Raw genomic sequence first — 19,158 nt, forward strand, 5'->3', positions numbered from 1 at the left:
TAAAATTGTTAAGATTAATTATCTTGTTTATAAGTTTAATAATCTAGCTTTTTATTTGGTCCCCCAACTTCTAAAAATAAACAAATAAATAAAAGAATATATTTAAAACAGACAACTTTTACACAAAACAAAACACAACATTGACTATCAGTATAAACATTTTATTTTTCCTAAAACAACATATGAAAGCTTTTGGTAAAATATACAGTTGCGAAAACTAAATAAATGACCACATGGGAGAAAAAATTTTGAAAATTTGTTCCGGTCATGATTAGAACAAATTTTCATACTTAACAAAAAAATATATATATAACTTGTGAGCGGAAAAAAAAAAAAAAAAAGAATCACAGCTGAAGCTGTCAAAAATAATGACAGTCTATATACAAATTTGAGTTTGTCCAACATGCAAAATCCAATACATGACATTATTACAATAAATGTGAAGCCATTAGAAATTAGGTTGTAAACCTATTCCATGGCTTTTTGTGTTAATAGAAGTATTTACGGTGTAATAATACCCGCAGAAATATTCTGACAAATAACTTAATTGCTAAGGTACATTTGTGAACCTTTTCTTTACAAATCAACTTCACATATAAGATTAGATTTTTAAAAAAATATTTACAATTAATAAATAATTCTTAAGAGCAGTTTTACAATAATTGAACTGAAACAAAGTAAATAAAAACTTGAATTTATTTTTGGAAAAAAAAATCAAACTCGGACATAATATGCACAGGTTCAACAAAATCATAGCTTAATGATAAATCATGAGATATACATTTTATGAGAATATACAATTAAGGTCATGAGAATTCTTGTATATTCTTGTAAAAAGTTCACTCACTGTTGTTAATAATTCATAAAAAAGTTTGATATTAAACTTCATGTATACAATTTCACTAAATACTTTGAATGAAAATTTATATCCAAAAATGGGAAATCAAGGTTGTATCCAAGAAAAAGAATTTTTCAAGAAATTTTATCTTAAAAACGAGAAATCTATACTAATTCTAGCAAAAGCTTGTTAAACTACGGAAATTTCAGTATTTATTACATTAACATTCATACATATAAATTTTAATATTATAACCATTTCTTTTGACTATAAATAACCAGTACCTAAAGTGATAATAAAGAATTTCATAAACATATGTAGTATATAATTGTCACTATATTTTTCACAATTTGAAAAACAATTTTATTAATAAGTGGATTTTTTTAACAATCACCTAAATATCTTGAAAAACCTTATTTTTTACGGAAGCCTGACAATGGAGAGGAAAGTACACAATATAATTTTAATTTGGCACAAAAAGGAAGACAATTTTCATTTTAATACTAACAAAATGTTTTGTTCTCACATATAATTCTTCCAATTACATTTAAACAGAAGTACCTATGTTTCCCTGCCATTGCTCTGACAAAAGCTTACATTTCTGCTGCTCATGATTTAATTGTTAATATCAAAACATAATTAAACATTTGATAAAATGCACAACTGATTGCTACAGTTTTTTCATACTGTGATTGCAAAAACATGCTGCAAATAAGCATTTATTTTTATTTCTAAAATTCAATTCTAAAGGTATCTGGAATTTCATCTCTCTCTTAACAAGTCAGATAGATTACTGCACTCAACTGTTTTTAGATTAATTGTGATAAATTTTGCTGTTGGTTTTCCTATATCTAATACATAATCTGTTGTTCCTCTTTTATTTTAACTGGACATTTATAGAAAAGACTGGATGGTGAAACAAAACATTCTTCATTATTTCCCTAATTCTCTTCCACTCTACTGATTGTTATGTAATGAATCCCCCCACTTTATTACTCTTATATCAAATGACATTAAATGCCTCTATGTACAACTCAAACAACTGTTTTCCTCATCTCTTCCCCTCTCTCAACAGTCAATTATAAAAATGAAGAGACTGTTTATAGTACCTTTTTCATCAGATAGGGCCATCAATAAGATAGGATAAGCAATCTTGAAATGTGAAAAACCAGGAGGTTCTTGCACTCTGTGACAATGCCATTTCAAAAGAATTCAAATTTGACTTAAATTCACTTTATAGTGCATGATTCAGATTATTGAACTATTTACAATGTGATTTTGATATAAAATATATTAATATTTAACTATATATTCTAAATTTAATGCTTTTCAGCTAATTTCATTTCATAATTTTCTTACAATTTTATACAGAAAATCCTGTAGTGAAGAAACCTTTTATTTATCAAACTATGTTTAAATACAATGAAAATTAAATTAGTAATTCATATACATACTGCTAAGTGGATAAATTTGGTATTGTACTATTTATTGACGTAAAACAAAATTAATGCAGATATTAACTGACTGATTAAGGCAATTCAGATAAAATAATATTTAATATGAAAAATTATGCTGAAAATCATCAGAATTAAGGGGAATGGAATTAATACAATTTAAATTTCATTAATCCAATAAATTTCATTAATCCAATAAATTTCATTTATAGGTGGAAAATGTTTCTGTTTGTAGTTTTCCTTCATAAATATTACACATTAAAAACCAGGAGATTTGGTAATCTACCAGGAGACTGGAAAATGTGATAAAACAGCAAAATCTGGAGAGTTGGGAGCTATGGGAAGCACATATTTACATTTATATTGTTACAGAAAACAGTGAGTTTTCTTCACATCAAATAAATGCTAGATTTACCTATCTTTCTCTAAATAAATTCACTTTGAAACTTTATTTAATTGGCTGCCCTTTCCTAAAAGTTCATTTGAAAGCTATAACTGAGGAAAACCTTCATGAAATAAACTAAATTACATTTGCAGAGAAATTTTTAATATTTAAAAGTTTGTATTTTCAAAATAAAAGAAAAGAGAAACTGACTATTCAATATTAATTTATAATCGAAACAAGTACTTAGAAGAAATTCATAACAAAGAAGAAAAAAATTAATATGTTTCTATGCTATAGAAGATAGTCTAAACAGTAAGCTAATTTTTTTATTACATTTTAAGTTATTTTAAAATAGCTTCAATTTCTATATCTTAATTTTGGAATCATAACCAGTAAATAACAATATTATGAGCAATAGACAGCAGCAAAGTTCATAGCATAAATTTTATTGAGCTAGAAAACTATAAATATAGTTTGGAAATTTTTTATGCTTTCAGTAACTTCTAAAACTTAACAGATAATGCAAACATATATAACTATTTCTTAGTAACTGGAGCTATGTGCTGAGACCATCATGTACAAACAACTACAATACATCCAAATTTTTAGAAAAATTCTAAAAAACAGCATTTGATGACATCTAACACACAGTGACATTTAACAAGTGAAACAAATGAACTTCACTAAAACACTACAAATCCATTTGCAGGCTGTTGCTGCATAGGTATCAAATCCAAGTAAAAGTTTAGCAAAGTGGAAGAAGTAGTAAAGTATTAAAAAAAAAAAAAAAAAAAAAAAAAAAAAAAAACTTCTACAAATAATTGCAGTCATAAAGCTCAAATACAGAGTATCTCTTCCTACTTGTTATGATCTCTATATGCAATATTCACTACATTAAGCAATGCAACTTAGTTTTCAGTATTTTTGTTCTATTCTGACGTATACTAGTAATTTTTCATGGAAGTGTTAGAAAGTAATGAAATATACAATAGCTTGGATATTCTTATCAATTTAGAGAGAAGATCAATTTAAACATCTATAAATATTTCATAAAGTTTATGTATTAGTTTTGGGTTTATGAAATTATCTTGGATGCAGAGATTAGTCATGTAATCTCCTATCACTGATTTATAACATTGACAAAATATTTTCTGAGACTATTAAACCTCATTTTATCAGCTTTCTTAATTAATCTTCACCTGTTATATTACAAGGTTGTCAAAGGTCCTGCTTCCTAATTATTAACTGTGAAACAAAAAATCAAATAGCATCCCTAATGGCAGTCCAAGGAGATCTTGGAACAGGGCACACAGTTATCTGACCACAGCAAAATATAAAACAATGTGATTAACACTTAACTCAGGCTTGCTTTACTTCCCAGATACATATGTAGTGTTACTTTCCAGTTTATTTTAGATCTCAAAGCAATCTTAAGGGTAGACCAGGAGATCTTAGAGAAGGCCACACAAATATCTAACTGCGGCAAAGAATGAAGTAAAGCAATCATTACTGCTTTCAACCGTCTTTACTTCCCAGAAATACATGTGGTACAGTTTTCCTATTTGTAACAGCAAATCAAGCATTCTCACAACAACCCTGGTGGTTGACCAACATATTTTGGAAGTAGGGCCATGCAGTTAATGCCACAGAAAAAATGTAGCAATGTGATTAAAATTGCACTCTGATTGCATTTGTTTCCAAGACGCAGCTATTGTGCTTATTGATCAGAGGCTGAACGAATCAAAGCTGAATAGCAGCATCAGATATCTCAATGTGAAGAAAATATCGCAACACTGAGCCACCTGCAATTGCAATCACTACTCACATATAAGCTCCTTATGAAAAGTAGCTTATTGTATTCTGGAGCTTGAGGACAGAATTCTTCTTTTTCTTACTTGTTTCAATGATATCTTAATAATTTTATTAACAAGTTTAACAGTATAGAATCCCCATTTAAATGTTATCACTGTAAACAGCTACTAATATTGTACTAATAAAACTATAAATAGTATTTTATATTTCTATCTTCAATAAATCTATAGAAAACATTTTGAAACACTCTTATTACATAAAATCCAAAAACTACTCAAAGTGCATTTGTGAATAGCAAATGCTTATTCCTATCTAAATTTTAGTTATAAAATGTAAAAATTTTGTAAAAACACTAGAAAACCTGATACGGTTCAGACCTCAGTCTTTTCTCGTATCAATGTGTAAATGGAAGGAAATAATTAATTGCATGAAGTTAATCTGCTAGCTTTAAAGAAGGATCTTCTAAAAGGAACACAGTAAGTTTAAAACCATTTTTCTTTTGACTGATATATAAAAGGTTTGAGTAAAAGCATTAGTATGCATAAAAGTCTTGATATTAAAAAAATACTGGACATGATTGGTTACAAAACTCATATAAAAATGAGTAAAAATTATACAAGTTTATGTATAATTTTGCTGCACAGCAGAACAGCAAAAATCTTTCACAGTGTCTGCATCCAGTGAATCTATCACACATTATTTTAATAAATCAAACGTAGAATGTGGGTGATAAATGCATGAAATGAAGACAAACTTGACTTAATAAAAGATAGATCACAGCTGGAGAGATGGAAGCATGTTTCATAAATCACGTTGTAAGTGAACTCAGCATGTGCCTTTCTTCCTCGGATAATTCTAAACCTCCTTTCAGGGTTCGACGCACTAAAGAAAGAGAGAATTATTTTTGAAATTTAGACTACAAAAAAAAAGCCCCAAGATAATCTAGAAAATAAATATATAAAATAATAAGAAGAGTAAATAAGAATAAAACATAAAGGTTAGTAATTATTATTCAATAAAATGTTTTAAAATTACACTCTGAACAAGGTAACTTCCATCTAACAAAAATAAATAAGCTATAAATCAATACAATTTCACACTGCAGGTTTTTCTTATGAATTTCATATTCATTTCATTATTATCATTTCTTTAAAGCATTTAAAGCATAAACTCTTTAGTTTATCATTAAAGTTTCAAAAAGTTAAAACAATTTTTTAAACTAAAAATATATAAAAGCCTATGAATAAAAAAAAAAAATAAATAAATTGCAATTTAATCTTGGTATGCATATTTTAGTTTAACACCTGAGGCAATTTTAAACTCTGCAATTATGAGAAACCTATTACTTAATCTCAGTGAGATTTAAGACATAAAATGTAAAATCTTATATTTAAAATGAGCTGTTCGGAATGTGAAAGGCAAACAGTATGCGTGTGGTGGGGAACTTCCTTTAATATTAACATACATGGGGACCTTTTTTACTTAATAAAGAAAGGACTTATTAAGTCTTATTTAAAATGTAAATATGTATTTATTTCAGTGGATTGTTTGTGCATAAAGCTTGCATTAAATATTTCTACTATATTTCCATTAGACTGGAAAAACAGTTCTGCTTCATAAACAAATGTTTATAACTAACGTCATAACTTTTTATAAGATAATAAGTTTTACTCACATGATTTTCTATCCCCATATCTAGCTTTTTTCCTTATCCTAGGTTCATTTCTTGCAGGCTGTGTGGTCGCTGTTTTAACTAAAGTTTCCAATATCTCATCATCTGCATCAGTCAGATTGTCATCTTTTGTTGGCACACTATGCCTTCCTAAACTACCACCAGATCCTTAAAAAAATTACAAGAATCGTTAAAAAAATTATAAAGCTCAATGATATTTTAAAAATTTCTTTCCAAAATATGCATTATATAAAATAAAATTATAGTTTAAAAACTGAAATCATTCGAAACTGTCTGTTCTAATAATGTGAATGAAGAATTCACCAGAGGCATAAGGGCTGTTGAATAATTATATGAAGTAATAATAATTTAACTAAGTATTCATATGAAGAATTCCAGGAATATTAGTTTTATATAAAAACTCATGATGGCAGATACCAGCTATAACATTAAAGTAACAATAACACAACAAAAAATTATTAGATGATTTAAGAAGTTCAGCCTCATTTCTTCTACTTTGCATTTTTCTACATTGATTATGCCAAATAATTTTCCACAGAAAAGACATAAGCGCCAATGTGATAATTTGGCAGATAAATATGAACTAATTTTATTTTATTTTCATCTATAAGAATTTCTGTATAGATACTAGAATTAAACAAACACTCCCCTTAAACAGACCATAGCTGACATTATTGTTTACTGCTCACTTTTAAATAAAATATATTATTCTTATCATTTATAACAGTGTTCATGTTTCAAAAGTAAGTATTGTCAGTGAAAAGCTTTCAAAAGGTGTCATTCTAATCTAGTTCTTTGTTTATTGAAAAACTAACCTAAAGAACGTATTTCTTTTGTTAATTTTTAACCTTATATTTTTAACACTCAGATGGGAAAGATTGAAGTAATTTTCAATTTAAAATATTCTTAGTATATCAATGCAACATAAATAGCTGAAACTCTAGATAAACTTGTGAGATAGACATTTATCTAGATATATTTGTGAATAATGATGCATATTCATGGTCCATATATTTCTAAGAGGTTTTGTGTTTCTGTTCTACATATTACTTACCAAGTTGAGGACGAACCCTTCCTCTAATTCCTGGAACTGTGCCCCATTTTTGTGTTTTGTGCTCTTCTCCAGTATGGCCATTACTGTTGCCTAAAAGTTGTCTAAGTTCATGGTCTGCCTGCTGTTCTTTGGTCCTAAACCTTTCCATCTAAATCAGATATATATTGATATGCATTTATTGCAATAAATTTGAATACACAGATTTTAAATGCATGTATAAAACTTATATAATTCTATATTAATTTTTTTCAATTTTTTATATTTGTTAGTTGTTCTGAAAGGGTTCAGAGTACTTATCAGTAATGTGGTGTACTTTAATAATCATACAATTTTCTGTGGTAAATTTCTATAGCATCAAAGCTATAATAAAGATTGTTTTTCACCAAATTTTTTAAAAGATAAAATTTCTGAAATTATACACTTATTTCACTAATAGTGACCATCTTACATGCTTAAATGCAGTTAACAGAATTTTTATAAGAAAAAGCACTAAGCATTTCTTTAAAATTTTTCATTTAAAATTATAATCAATACAAAGTAAAGTCAGCATATGTTTATACACAGATATATACATACACTGTTGACATTAATTTATGTATATGCACAGGATCTTTTGTAACTGGTATTACTAGGTTTGAGCAGAAGCAATAGGTGATGCCATTGTGATATTAACTATTTATACTTTTCTAGTATACAATTTATTATGGAAATTTTAATGCCAAAAATTCTATAATATCATATCTGTTTAGAAAAATATTTTATCCATCTTATAGAAACACAGGATATTACTTGAAAGATTCTACAGACATATATTTCTATACAAAACAGGAAAAGAAAAATTATATCACTGGGGGGGGGCAAACAGAGATAATTTGCATTTCAGTGCAAAGTGGCTTAAAGAAAGAATGAATTCCTATTAGGGTTGACAAATCTATTAAAAAACTATTATATTATATCTATTAAAAATGCTATATCTTTTATCAAAAGCTTTTAAACTAGCCATAAATTTACTTTCATATTTTGCATTAAATTCAGAGTTAATAATAGTTAAACTTTTATAATGCAATATTAAAAATTTAAACATTTCAGAAAAAAGACACTAGTACTATTATGAATTTGAAGTAATGATAGGAAATAAATTACTGCTTAATCTATCTAAAATATCCAATTTAAATATTAAACAAATTAATTAAGGAAGAAAATTATAACCTACTGATATTAAGCGACATCCTAAATTAAAGTAGGCCGCTTATTCAGTTTCCTTTTTTGGGGGAAGGGATCACAATATTCCTCCACAACATTCAATAAAAATAAAAATAAAAGAAAGTGCAATAAAAACATTACTTACATCTGTAATCATTTTCCCTCTAGTTTTATTTCGCTCTCTGTGATTAGCTTTCTTTTCTATTTGTTGTAAAACACGTTCTCGTGTAGTTCTGTACTCAAGAGCAAATTCACTGAGAATTCTACAACATTTCTGAATTGGCAATTCCTCAATTGACTGACTGGTACAACCCAAATATACTAAAAACTTGTGATACCTAAATACAAAAATAACTTTTAAAATATAAAAGGTGATACAAAATACTGTAGGAGCTTCAAAAGTCCTATTTTTAAAGAATTTCTGAAGGTGAAAACATAACTATTTCCTAAAAACAACATATAAACACTTTCTTTTAAAGCAAAGTAGAAATTATTATCATGACCTTTAATGAAGCAATATATTATCAAAGAAATTTGTACAGTATTTTTATGCATTATATAGTATAATGTAATATAATTAGAAGTCTGCAAGCAGATACCAGGTCTTGTGTTTTTTAAATGGGGAAGGGAGGAAAAACCTCACATATGTTTAATCTTTAAAAACTATGCAGCTAATTAAGTATTCATTCTTAAATTAGGTACTCTAATTAATTAAGCAACTAATTAAGTATTCATATTGCAGCATCTAAACACTAATTTGTAGTCTGTCAATATTAATCAAAAGTTAATCAACAAAAGTATGTAATGAAATTTGTCTCTTATATTCAGTTATTACAGCAAACTTAAATAATACATTAAAACACTAATTTTTAATCTGCCAATATTAATCAAAAGTTAATCAACAAAAGTATGTAATGAAATTTGTCTCTTATATTCAGTTATTACAGCAAACTTAAATAATACATTACAGTAACAATTTTAGTTGTTTTCTATGAATTATGGAAAGATAATGATGTACCTAAGAGAAATTATAATTAATTTTTAATCAGAAAGATTAATTTCATGATTTCCTTGGAAATTACATTTAATCAGATTCACTATAATATTATCTACCAATGGATATAGTCAATTTTGTCTTCTGGTAATATAAGAAATATTGACCTCTATAATCTTGGTTTATTTATATTGTCCATGCTTTTATACAATATGTAATATATTCTCATTATTATTATTATTTTAGCTAATGCCTAATATCTAAAAACACTTCTTTTAAGGTTCTGACATCATAAGAAAAATTCACAACTATATGGCAAGGGTTTGTGAAATACCTTACAATGAAATTAAATATTTACAAATAAAGACAAGATAAATAAGAAATTAACAAAAAAATAGAAGGAAATTATAGAGATGACTTAATTTTTTTGTGGAAGTATACACTTATGAACATGCAGACTTTAACTAATAGATGAAGACTACAAATTGTCATAATTATTTCTACAATTGGTAGCAGTATTAAAAAAGGAAATTTATATTAACTTGCATAAATATATAAATTTACACTAATTATTATTGCAGTTTAAGGTGAAGACTTACAAATGGAAATTAAAGGTTTAAATAAAATTAGCTTTCCTCAGTATAACAATCCCCACACGAAAAGCATGCTATATGTAAAAAATTATGTATGCTACTTTGTGATCATGAATATAGTTCAATGACATATTAATCATGATATTAAATATTATGCCAGAACAATCATGATATTAAAATAATAATGATAATTAATCATGATATTAAATATTATGCCAGAACAATCATGATATTAAAATAATAATGATAATTAATCAAGATATTAAATATTATGCCAGAACAATAACATGATCTTCTCCCGAATCTATTTCAAGATAAAATTTGGGTGAAGAAAAATCTTCCAGGTAAGAAATATATCTAAAATCCTTATGACAGCTATTGCCATGATTTCATGGTTATTAAGGTATAAATATTTTTTAATGAAAATGCACGATGAAGTGAAAAAATATAAAAAGGAAGCATTATGAAATTAGAATTTCTAAGCAGTTGCAGAAAAAATTGAATTCAGTCTATCCAGCTTAGAATAGAAGAGAGTAATAAATTCAAAACTTTTGTTTCATTATAATGAAAATTGAATTTATAATTATATGAAAGTTAATAATTAACAGCTTCTACAAAATATAATATGATCAATTTTTGTGAAATTAAGAGGGTTGGGATTGAAGGAAAAAAATTTTCTAAAGAAGAGTTATCCTCTGTTAATCAGCTTCAGATATGATTGAGTAATACATAGACTATAAAAAATATCTAGATTAGTTTCCCTCCCCCCTAATTTTAACATTTTACCCTGATGTGTGTTGCTCCTCTATATAAACTTATATGTTATAATGATACAATTTTCAATGCAGATGAAGAATATGCAAAAAATATTACCTATTGATCATTCTCCTGTGAATTACTTTCAGAACAATTATTCTTTCTGCACAATCTGTCAGAAATTCAGAGGTTCTGCAAAATTCAAAATGAGTTTAAAAGCACCCTTTAAGCACAATCTGACACATGTGATAAATCAATACTTATTTCTACGAAAAGCAAATTTTAATTAAAAAAAGCTGATTTGTTCCCCCTCCTCAAAATGCATAAAGTAAATTATTTCAGCACCTAATATCTCATAAACTGGTAGCTGAAAAATACAGTTTGAAGATGCTATTTAAATCTTGTATGAAACAAAAACCAAAACCTTTACATATTTATTATGTAATTTTATTATAAATGAGATTTAAGATTATTTTTTAAGCAAAGAGATTTTTCATCATCACTGGATCTACATGATTATAATAATGTAGATTTAGTGATGATGAAAAATGATTGCATCATGCTGAATTAAGAGGGAAAAGGCTATAACTATTTGAAAATCTACATTACTTTCTACTTCCAAAATGGCAAAATCTGGAAAAGTGATGATGACTCTTTTTCCTGAGTTCTGGAAATATAATTTACATATCCCTGTAAATGCTGAATGTTCCATTTTAATGTTGCAAAGAAAACGTATGGTTGCATTAAAAATGTTAAAGATATCACAATAACTCTGAAATACTGCTGAAATTTGCTTGAAATTCTTCTGTTTGGGGGGGGGGATGGGAGGAAGGGATTGGCATTTTCCATTTACCACATACCTCTAAAATAGAAGCATGTAATTTTTCTCTTATTTCCCAAACCAGATCGAAAATTTAAAGATATCCTTTTTCGAATTCATAAGGCAATTCCAAAGGACATCTAAGCATGACTTTGCATTAGATTTCCACACATGTCAACACAGATGCTGTCTATTCCACTAAGCAACAAGGCAGACTTAAAAACTACAAAATATGACTAGAGAATGTAAAAAATTTTATCTGAAAATTTAATATAATTTTTTATTGATTATCTCGTGTATATGATTAATTTCTTGTTAATTTCATTAAGAATATATTAATGCCTAGTAATTTCTAATCTTTTTCTTTAAATTAGCTTTTTTGCACTTTAATTATATTAATGTTTTCATTCTTGGATGTAGTTTATTTTAAACTAATGTTTTTCAATCTTATACTGCCCATCATTCATCAGTCAAATTTTATATCTCTCTTTATATATATATATTTTGTATTATTTTACATTTCAGTTTAGGTTTGATTATGAATTTACTTTTATTATTTAATTTTAACTACTAGGTGCCTGACATACACTGGGGTAGTTCTTGTCCTTATGGGGTTATTAGAAATAATATTTAGCAATTTCTAAATAATTAATTAGCAGCGATTTGAGTCATGTAATGGAAGGGAAAACAAAATGTGTGTTCGGTACTCATTAATCATCCAGGGTTAATATTTTAAATGCCAAGACCCCTTGAAAAGTTCTATTTGAAGCATTAAGTAGAGGATGATTAATAATTTTTATCTATTTCTCCCTTTCATATTTTTTCAAACTTTAATTACTCTTTAAGAATTTTTTTTCCTGGCTTTAACATTTAATTACCATTTAACATGAGGCAATATTAAAACCCTAAACAATGTTTCCTAGTATGGGATAATACTTTTAATATATTTTTTAATGTCTTTCTATAATGATGTCCTTAATTAATATATATATACATATTAATTAAGGACATCATTATCATAATAATTAAGGACATATATATATATATATATATACATAAGAGGTGATTAATAGCATGAATAAACTTGATAATGCTTACCTTACTTTCATAGTTATGTTACAGTCATGTTTTGCAATTGCTTTTAAGTAATCCCATGATGCTTTACACTCACTTTCCATTTTATTTAAGCTCTTTGTAACTTCTCCATAATCAATCTGAAATCAATGAAAACTATTTATTAAAATGTAGCATAATGATGTATTTGATATGTGTGATGATTCTCTCTCTGTCTCTCTCTCTTTCTATAATACATATTAAGAATTTATTTATGAGAAGAGTTTTGTATATTATTTCCTAGGAAAATAAACTTAAATATAAATAAATTCTCAATTTATTATTCAGCAGCTTTAGAGCAAGTATGTGGCTTTTTTAAATTACTCATAATTACCTTACATATACATAATCAACATGAATAAATACAAAGCAGTTCAAATCCCAATCCAACTGTGCAGTGATAGCAGCAAAAAATGATGGTAATAATGCAAAATAAATTTAAATAAATTTAAAATACATTTAAAATTTATTCCATATTCAATTTGGAACAAACCATAGGAAAACAAAAACAAAAGAACCACAAAATTAAATAATAAAATAAAAGAGAAACACAGTGGCAAAATACAGGACAGGTGCAAAAGAAGCTAAACCTAAAAATGAAAAGGAAAAAAAAAATTTACATCTTTTATTGCATCTTCAACAAGGGGTTGGTGCAACAAAAGAAGTAAATACATCAGTAAGTTCCTGCACAAACAAAGACACAAATTCAAGTTTAATACTTAAAATAATTTTAGAAAATCACTCAAAGTAATCAGTGTCTTTATCACGCTATATAAAATAGTGCAAAAAATTGCAAAATTATAGCATCAAAGTCATAAACATTGCATAAGGTTTTACCCAAAATTGAATATAAAATGGATTTTAAATGTATTTTTAATTTATATGTGTAGATATATCAATCATTAGCAGAATCCAACCTTTATTTGGCATTAATTTAAATAAAAAGAGGCTCACTATGTTTCCACAGATAGCGGCCTGAATCTTTCTTTTTATCAAAAGGCCAAGAAAAACTATTTTGCAGATTAAAGTTCATATGGGCATGTATCTCCTGCATTGGTTTATAAGAAGTTATATTAAATATAAAATTTAATTTATAATTATGTTGATATGTATTAAATACAGTATCAAAATTTACAAAATGCATTCAACAAATAAAATTTTAATTTATTTGATATAAAATGGGCATATTTACTTAACTATGAACAATCCAACTTAAAAAAAAAAAAAAAAAGTGCAATGTCCAAACATGATTCAAATTATTTAAATAAATAGCTGATTTTAAGCATTAAAAATAAATTATTCAAGTATAAATTTTTTGGAATAAATATCTTACATTATTTCTAGCAGTCTCTTTATTTTTGTTATTTTCACTGCAAATACAAGAGTTAATGCAGTATAAAATATACTAGAAAAATTAATTTTACTACAACTAAAATTTTTTGCAATATCTTCGACCTGTAATATGGAAGAATTATCTCATTTAATTTGCCAAAGAACTATCCATGAAAGATAAAATCTACAATGTTAAAAAGCATTGTAAATTGACATTTATAACATTTCCTAGTTCAAAAATGTCAATACCAAAAACAAGAATTCAACTGTTTTGTATATCAAAATAATCTTGATATATTTATTGCTTTATATTTTCACAGTTTTAACATATATTTCAATTTATAAAATTACAACCTGTGTTCTAAAAATGTAAAAGTAAGCACAGCAAAAATGTCATTCTATTTAAGACATAGTAAAATCTATTTTATGTAAAATGTGATCTAGCATATAAATTTATAAATTATTTATTAGCATAATCATTTTCATTTGGTATATTGCTCAGAAGGAATTATTCTTATTACTGATAAACCAGATCATTTTTAAGAAATAACTGTTTAAAAAAAATTGAAAAAGGCATTACCTTAGAAGCTCTGGTAACAGAACCAATTTCTGAATACAAATCACTAGATTTGGGAAATTTTTCCATTACAATATGGCACAGGTGGTGGAGAAGAGAGTGTTTTTGCACTGTATCCTTGACTTCAGGAACTTTGGATAAGTATTCAATGTGAAATCCTTTGATCTATAAATGAACAATTCTATAAAGTACTGTTCTTCACTTATTATACCTTACAAAACCATCAAAAATTGATGTACCTTACATGCAACATTAATGAAATAAATTTCATTGTATAAAGACTTATAACATATTTGAACTAACCTAATTCTTTATATTAAATATACCATTGTTTTCTGATGCAGAGTGATAAAAGCTCTGCAAATATGTTGTATTCATTTTGATACTTTTAACTACCATAAATTCCGAGCCCCCGACATGAAAATGGTAAATTAATTTTAACATAACTGGTACACAGCTGCAATTTAATATTGACTACATAAGTCTATGTAAATTTCATGTTATGAAATGCACATACAAACTTCTTTAATACTTTCAAGTGAAGTAAATTAATGGAACAATCAATTTGTACAGTTACATTTATGTGATATTTATAGATTTTTTAAGAATAAAAATATAGCGTCAAAAAATATTTAGTCTCTAAGTTATTCCACACAAGATCCTGTAGAAAATAGCAAATTAAAAAATAATAAATATTTAAAAAATACTAAATACTTTCAAATGCACACTGTAAGTTTAAATTTTATTGATAAGAAGGCAGACACAGGTATAATGCATTTTCTCTTCTACATCAGGTTGTGTCAATCACAGATTAAAATTAATTATATATGCTCTCACATTTATTTAGAAATCAATAAATTTGAATCATTAATAAAATTTTAAGTTTCATATTATGCTGCTTTAGAAAATAGTAATTTTGATTTTATGACAATTATTAACTGCAAAAATTGCATCATGGACTTCATTTTCCCTTCTCAACAAAATAATGTTGATAAAAAGTATCTTTTTCAGATTGAAATTCAAATTCACAGATATAATGGATATGATATAAAAAATATAAATACATATTTAGCATCTTTATGTATAACTGCAATGAATATTATATGTAATATATGCCTGTATGTATATATATTTAATTATCTATAAATTTAATATGGTATTATACCATTGACCGTGAAGGTTGCAGCAATCCTTCCTGCAGAATTCTGAAGGAATTCATGCCTCTTTATTTAAAGAACAATCAATATTCTACCCACTTTGTTTCTGCAGTTTGTAAAAAAGCTTTTGCCGATTTCTACATCGATTTTACCCTTTTATTTTGCAGGAAGCTGTGTTTAGAATGCTATGACTACAAACTTCCCACAGGCAACTGTTTCAATCTATTACTGTTTTGCCAGCCATATCCAACTTTTGATGGTAGGATTCCATAATTTTGAAGATAACCTGCTTGTTGTTCTGTAAAAGGGAAGTCCTAAATTTGAATTCCTCCCTCCCCCCAAAAAAAATGCAAGGAAAAAGTTCAGTAATAACAGTTAATTTATATCTTTGTTCATAAAAACAAAATGTGGCTTAATCAGTCAGAGCTGCATCAAGCGATATCACATGTTATAAATATGTTCTTACATCACACTTATCCATAATTGGCAATAAATCAGTGCTGATTAGCTATAGTTTCACAGTTGACGGAATAATACATAAGTACTTTAATACTATTATTTCCAATTATATTCTGAAGATATTTTGCCAAATTGGCATAATCTTAAGATTCATGCAGTTTTCAAAGAGTTATCATATAAATATTAATGAACTCAAGTTTGATATTTATATAATTATAAAATGTTTGCATGAATTTCAAATTAAAATAAATTTGTAACATTTACAAAATAAAATTAGCTTAATAATTATTGAACAAGAAAATTCTGACCATGTGAAAAGTTATTCTGATGCCATGTACAGCTTATTTATTTTATTATTGTGATTTATAATTAAAGCAGATAAATATACTTTTATATAAATAATTTTAATGCCACCTTTTTTAACAACTTATTTAAAATAAATACATTGAAAACTGAGCATTAGTGATTTGAATTTACAGTTATACATTAGATTTAAAAGAAATTACAGCAATATTTTCAAACACAAATGTAATTAACCCACAACTAAATTAAAACTTCTTTTGGCCTGAACTTCAACATTAAAAACATTCCCTATATAGTGAAGGAGTGTAAGATGTTAAAAGAAGAGTGTGATATATATGTATATTTAGCAAAGTTTTAGAAAGTTAGCTATTTATTAAAGTTGTGCATCACCTTCAGCATTTATTATGTCTGTTTTTTCCTAGTAGGTTTCATCAAATTTCTTTAATTAATATCACATTAACATACCTATTAAAACTGTTCAAATGTTCCTAAATAAATCAATATTTTTAAAACCAAATCAAATTGCATTTACTTTACATCTGATTTAATAAAAACTCGCATTTACTTTACATCTGATTTAATAAAAACTCACGCTTTAAATCTGTACAAATGCAAAGTTACCTCAACTTCATCCAAGAAGTTCCCAGCAACACCAAATTAAAATACATTAATTTTTACAGCTGATTCAATAAAAATTCTTACTTTAAACCTGTAAAAATGTAAAGTTACCTCAACTCCATTTAGGAAGTTCCCAACAGATCTTAAAGTAGATAAAATCACCCTGAAAGTTTCACTGCTTTCTATTTCTTTCATAGCCTGCTTCAGATCCATTAATGGTTCAGCAACTTCCTATTAAAAACATATTTTCAAATGCACATTCTGATTAAAAGCAAATAAGGAAATTTTAAATCTGATCTATTACTATCTGATTACTGACCCTTTCCATTGTTTCATAATCTAAACGAAATGCCCACAATCGAAGCCTAGCTTCTAGTTCACTGATAGATGATAAAGTCAAGAGAAATTGTTCAGCAGTACCCAATGGAACATCAGGAGTGTTCATCTGTGCTTCAGCTATTCTTGACTTCTCATCTTCTGTTGGCAGCATAGTAAGTATTTTCTAAAATAAACATCACTGTCTTTAGTAATTATTAAACTCTACAGAGGCAGATTTTACGTAACGGTATTAAAAATATAAATTAATTATTATGATGAATAATAAGCACAGGATAGATAAAAATATTTCATAATTTTGAATAGTTCTGAAGTGATGTCACAAAAAGCACTTTTTCTTCTTATCTGAAAGATTAGAGCATGCTTCCTTCTAATCATAAACAGGTGCAATTATTTATTACAGATCCATTAAATAGTATTCCTTTTTAATTATTAATTAAGAATTTAATTGAAAACAGTTATTTACTATTACAAATGTTTCCCAAACTTTTGTGACCCTCAGCTACTCTGCAAATATACAACCTCCTATTCTAATTAGTTACCAAAGCCCCCATTATGTCTTAATTAATTTTTTCTGAGCTGTTAAAGACTAATCATTTGAGATAAGCTCAGCAAGCTTCAGACAAAGTAGTTAACATTTGCTTCCTTGCTACTTAACCCTTTTGTGATGGGCACCTCAGTTTCTTAAGTGCTCTCTTGGGATGATAACGGAACAGCCATCTCTGTTTATTTACATTACCCAACCCATGATTTTTGCTTTTATTTTGAAACAAAATATATTAAAAAAATAAAAAAAGAGAAGCTTTTTATATTTTACATTATGCTCAAAGAACATTTTGTATATCACCTTTATTTATTAAATATCATGTGTTTTGCACTTACCACAAAATTCAATTCAACAGCAATATTGCAAAATAATTTTAAAATGAGCATATCTTTAGAATTTCTGATACACAGTCTGGCACGCTGGAGATTAAAAAAGGAATTTTTTTTCCCTCTGTACAGAGTTGCCATTCCTCCCTTTGAAATCGTTGAGTTTGTTAATTAAAAATTCTTTAATATCTCACAAAATATGAAACAGATAATAAAACAAATTCCAAATTAGGGCTTTCAGATGCCCATATTTGGTGGAGGATTATGTTATTCAAAATCTAATGGCTCTAGGTACCACTGTCACAATGCGAGAAACATACACATATTTATGCAGATTCTTCATTATTTAATTTATTTAAATATAATACAGGCTGTAATATTTGGTGACAATAGTTTGAAAAGTGAATCAATGCAAAATGCCAATACGAAATAGCCTTTCTGGGCTAATGCGATTTGGACCAAAAATTAAAAATACTGCAATGGAACGAAGGTCAACATTTTCCAGTCTCAATAGATTCCATTATAACAGACGTAGGGCAGCAGGGTTAGGGAGAGAGAAAAGTGGATGGAGCACTAGAACTTCCTCAGTGATTTTACAGGTATTGCTTTGTTGTACTACTGTACCTACTGGTCAGCCTGCACAAGAAGCCAAACCAAAGAGATATTCACAGATATTCTTTACATTAATGATAAATATTTTCATATTTAATATGCTATTACACATTATATAATTACTCAAAACCTCAGATCTTAGAATAAATTACAATATTACGCTTCAATGTTCAACT

At 27.0% G+C, this 19,158-nt stretch overlaps 1 protein-coding gene and 1 long non-coding RNA gene across 3 annotated transcripts in view; one reads left to right on the forward strand and one right to left on the reverse strand.

The window, feature by feature from the left end:
• Positions 1-19,158, forward strand: part of LOC146996914 (uncharacterized) — a 136,545-nt gene that overhangs the window by 99,242 nt on the left and 18,145 nt on the right. Inside the window, exon 4 of one of the 2 annotated variants that reach the window (XR_015041784.1) lies at positions 15,949-17,280. The exons of the other annotated variant lie outside the window; for it this stretch is intronic. This is a non-coding gene — a long non-coding RNA (uncharacterized LOC146996914). Of the gene's footprint in view, positions 1-15,948; positions 17,281-19,158 lie in introns of those variants that run through there. 2 annotated transcript variants of the gene reach the window in all.
• The window catches only part of LOC118192971 (FH1/FH2 domain-containing protein 3-like), a 455,802-nt gene continuing 436,784 nt past the window's right edge, over positions 141-19,158 (reverse strand). Inside the window, exons 20-28 of the mRNA XM_085819281.1 lie at positions 17,481-17,663; positions 17,273-17,392; positions 14,628-14,789; positions 12,701-12,816; positions 10,900-10,974; positions 8,585-8,777; positions 7,237-7,384; positions 6,165-6,329; positions 141-5,371 (exon numbers count right to left, since the gene is read on the reverse strand). Coding sequence (XP_085675407.1) covers positions 5,298-5,371; positions 6,165-6,329; positions 7,237-7,384; positions 8,585-8,777; positions 10,900-10,974; positions 12,701-12,816; positions 14,628-14,789; positions 17,273-17,392; positions 17,481-17,663 — 1,236 coding nt within the window. The 3' untranslated portion in view covers positions 141-5,297. The remainder of the gene's footprint in view (positions 5,372-6,164; positions 6,330-7,236; positions 7,385-8,584; positions 8,778-10,899; positions 10,975-12,700; positions 12,817-14,627; positions 14,790-17,272; positions 17,393-17,480; positions 17,664-19,158) is intronic.

This window comes from Stegodyphus dumicola, chromosome 6 (assembly GCF_044657685.1).
Source record: "Stegodyphus dumicola isolate Sdum_Otavi_A_Nest chromosome 6, ASM4465768v1".
In the NCBI taxonomy this organism is placed as follows: Eukaryota; Metazoa; Arthropoda; class Arachnida; order Araneae; family Eresidae; genus Stegodyphus; species Stegodyphus dumicola.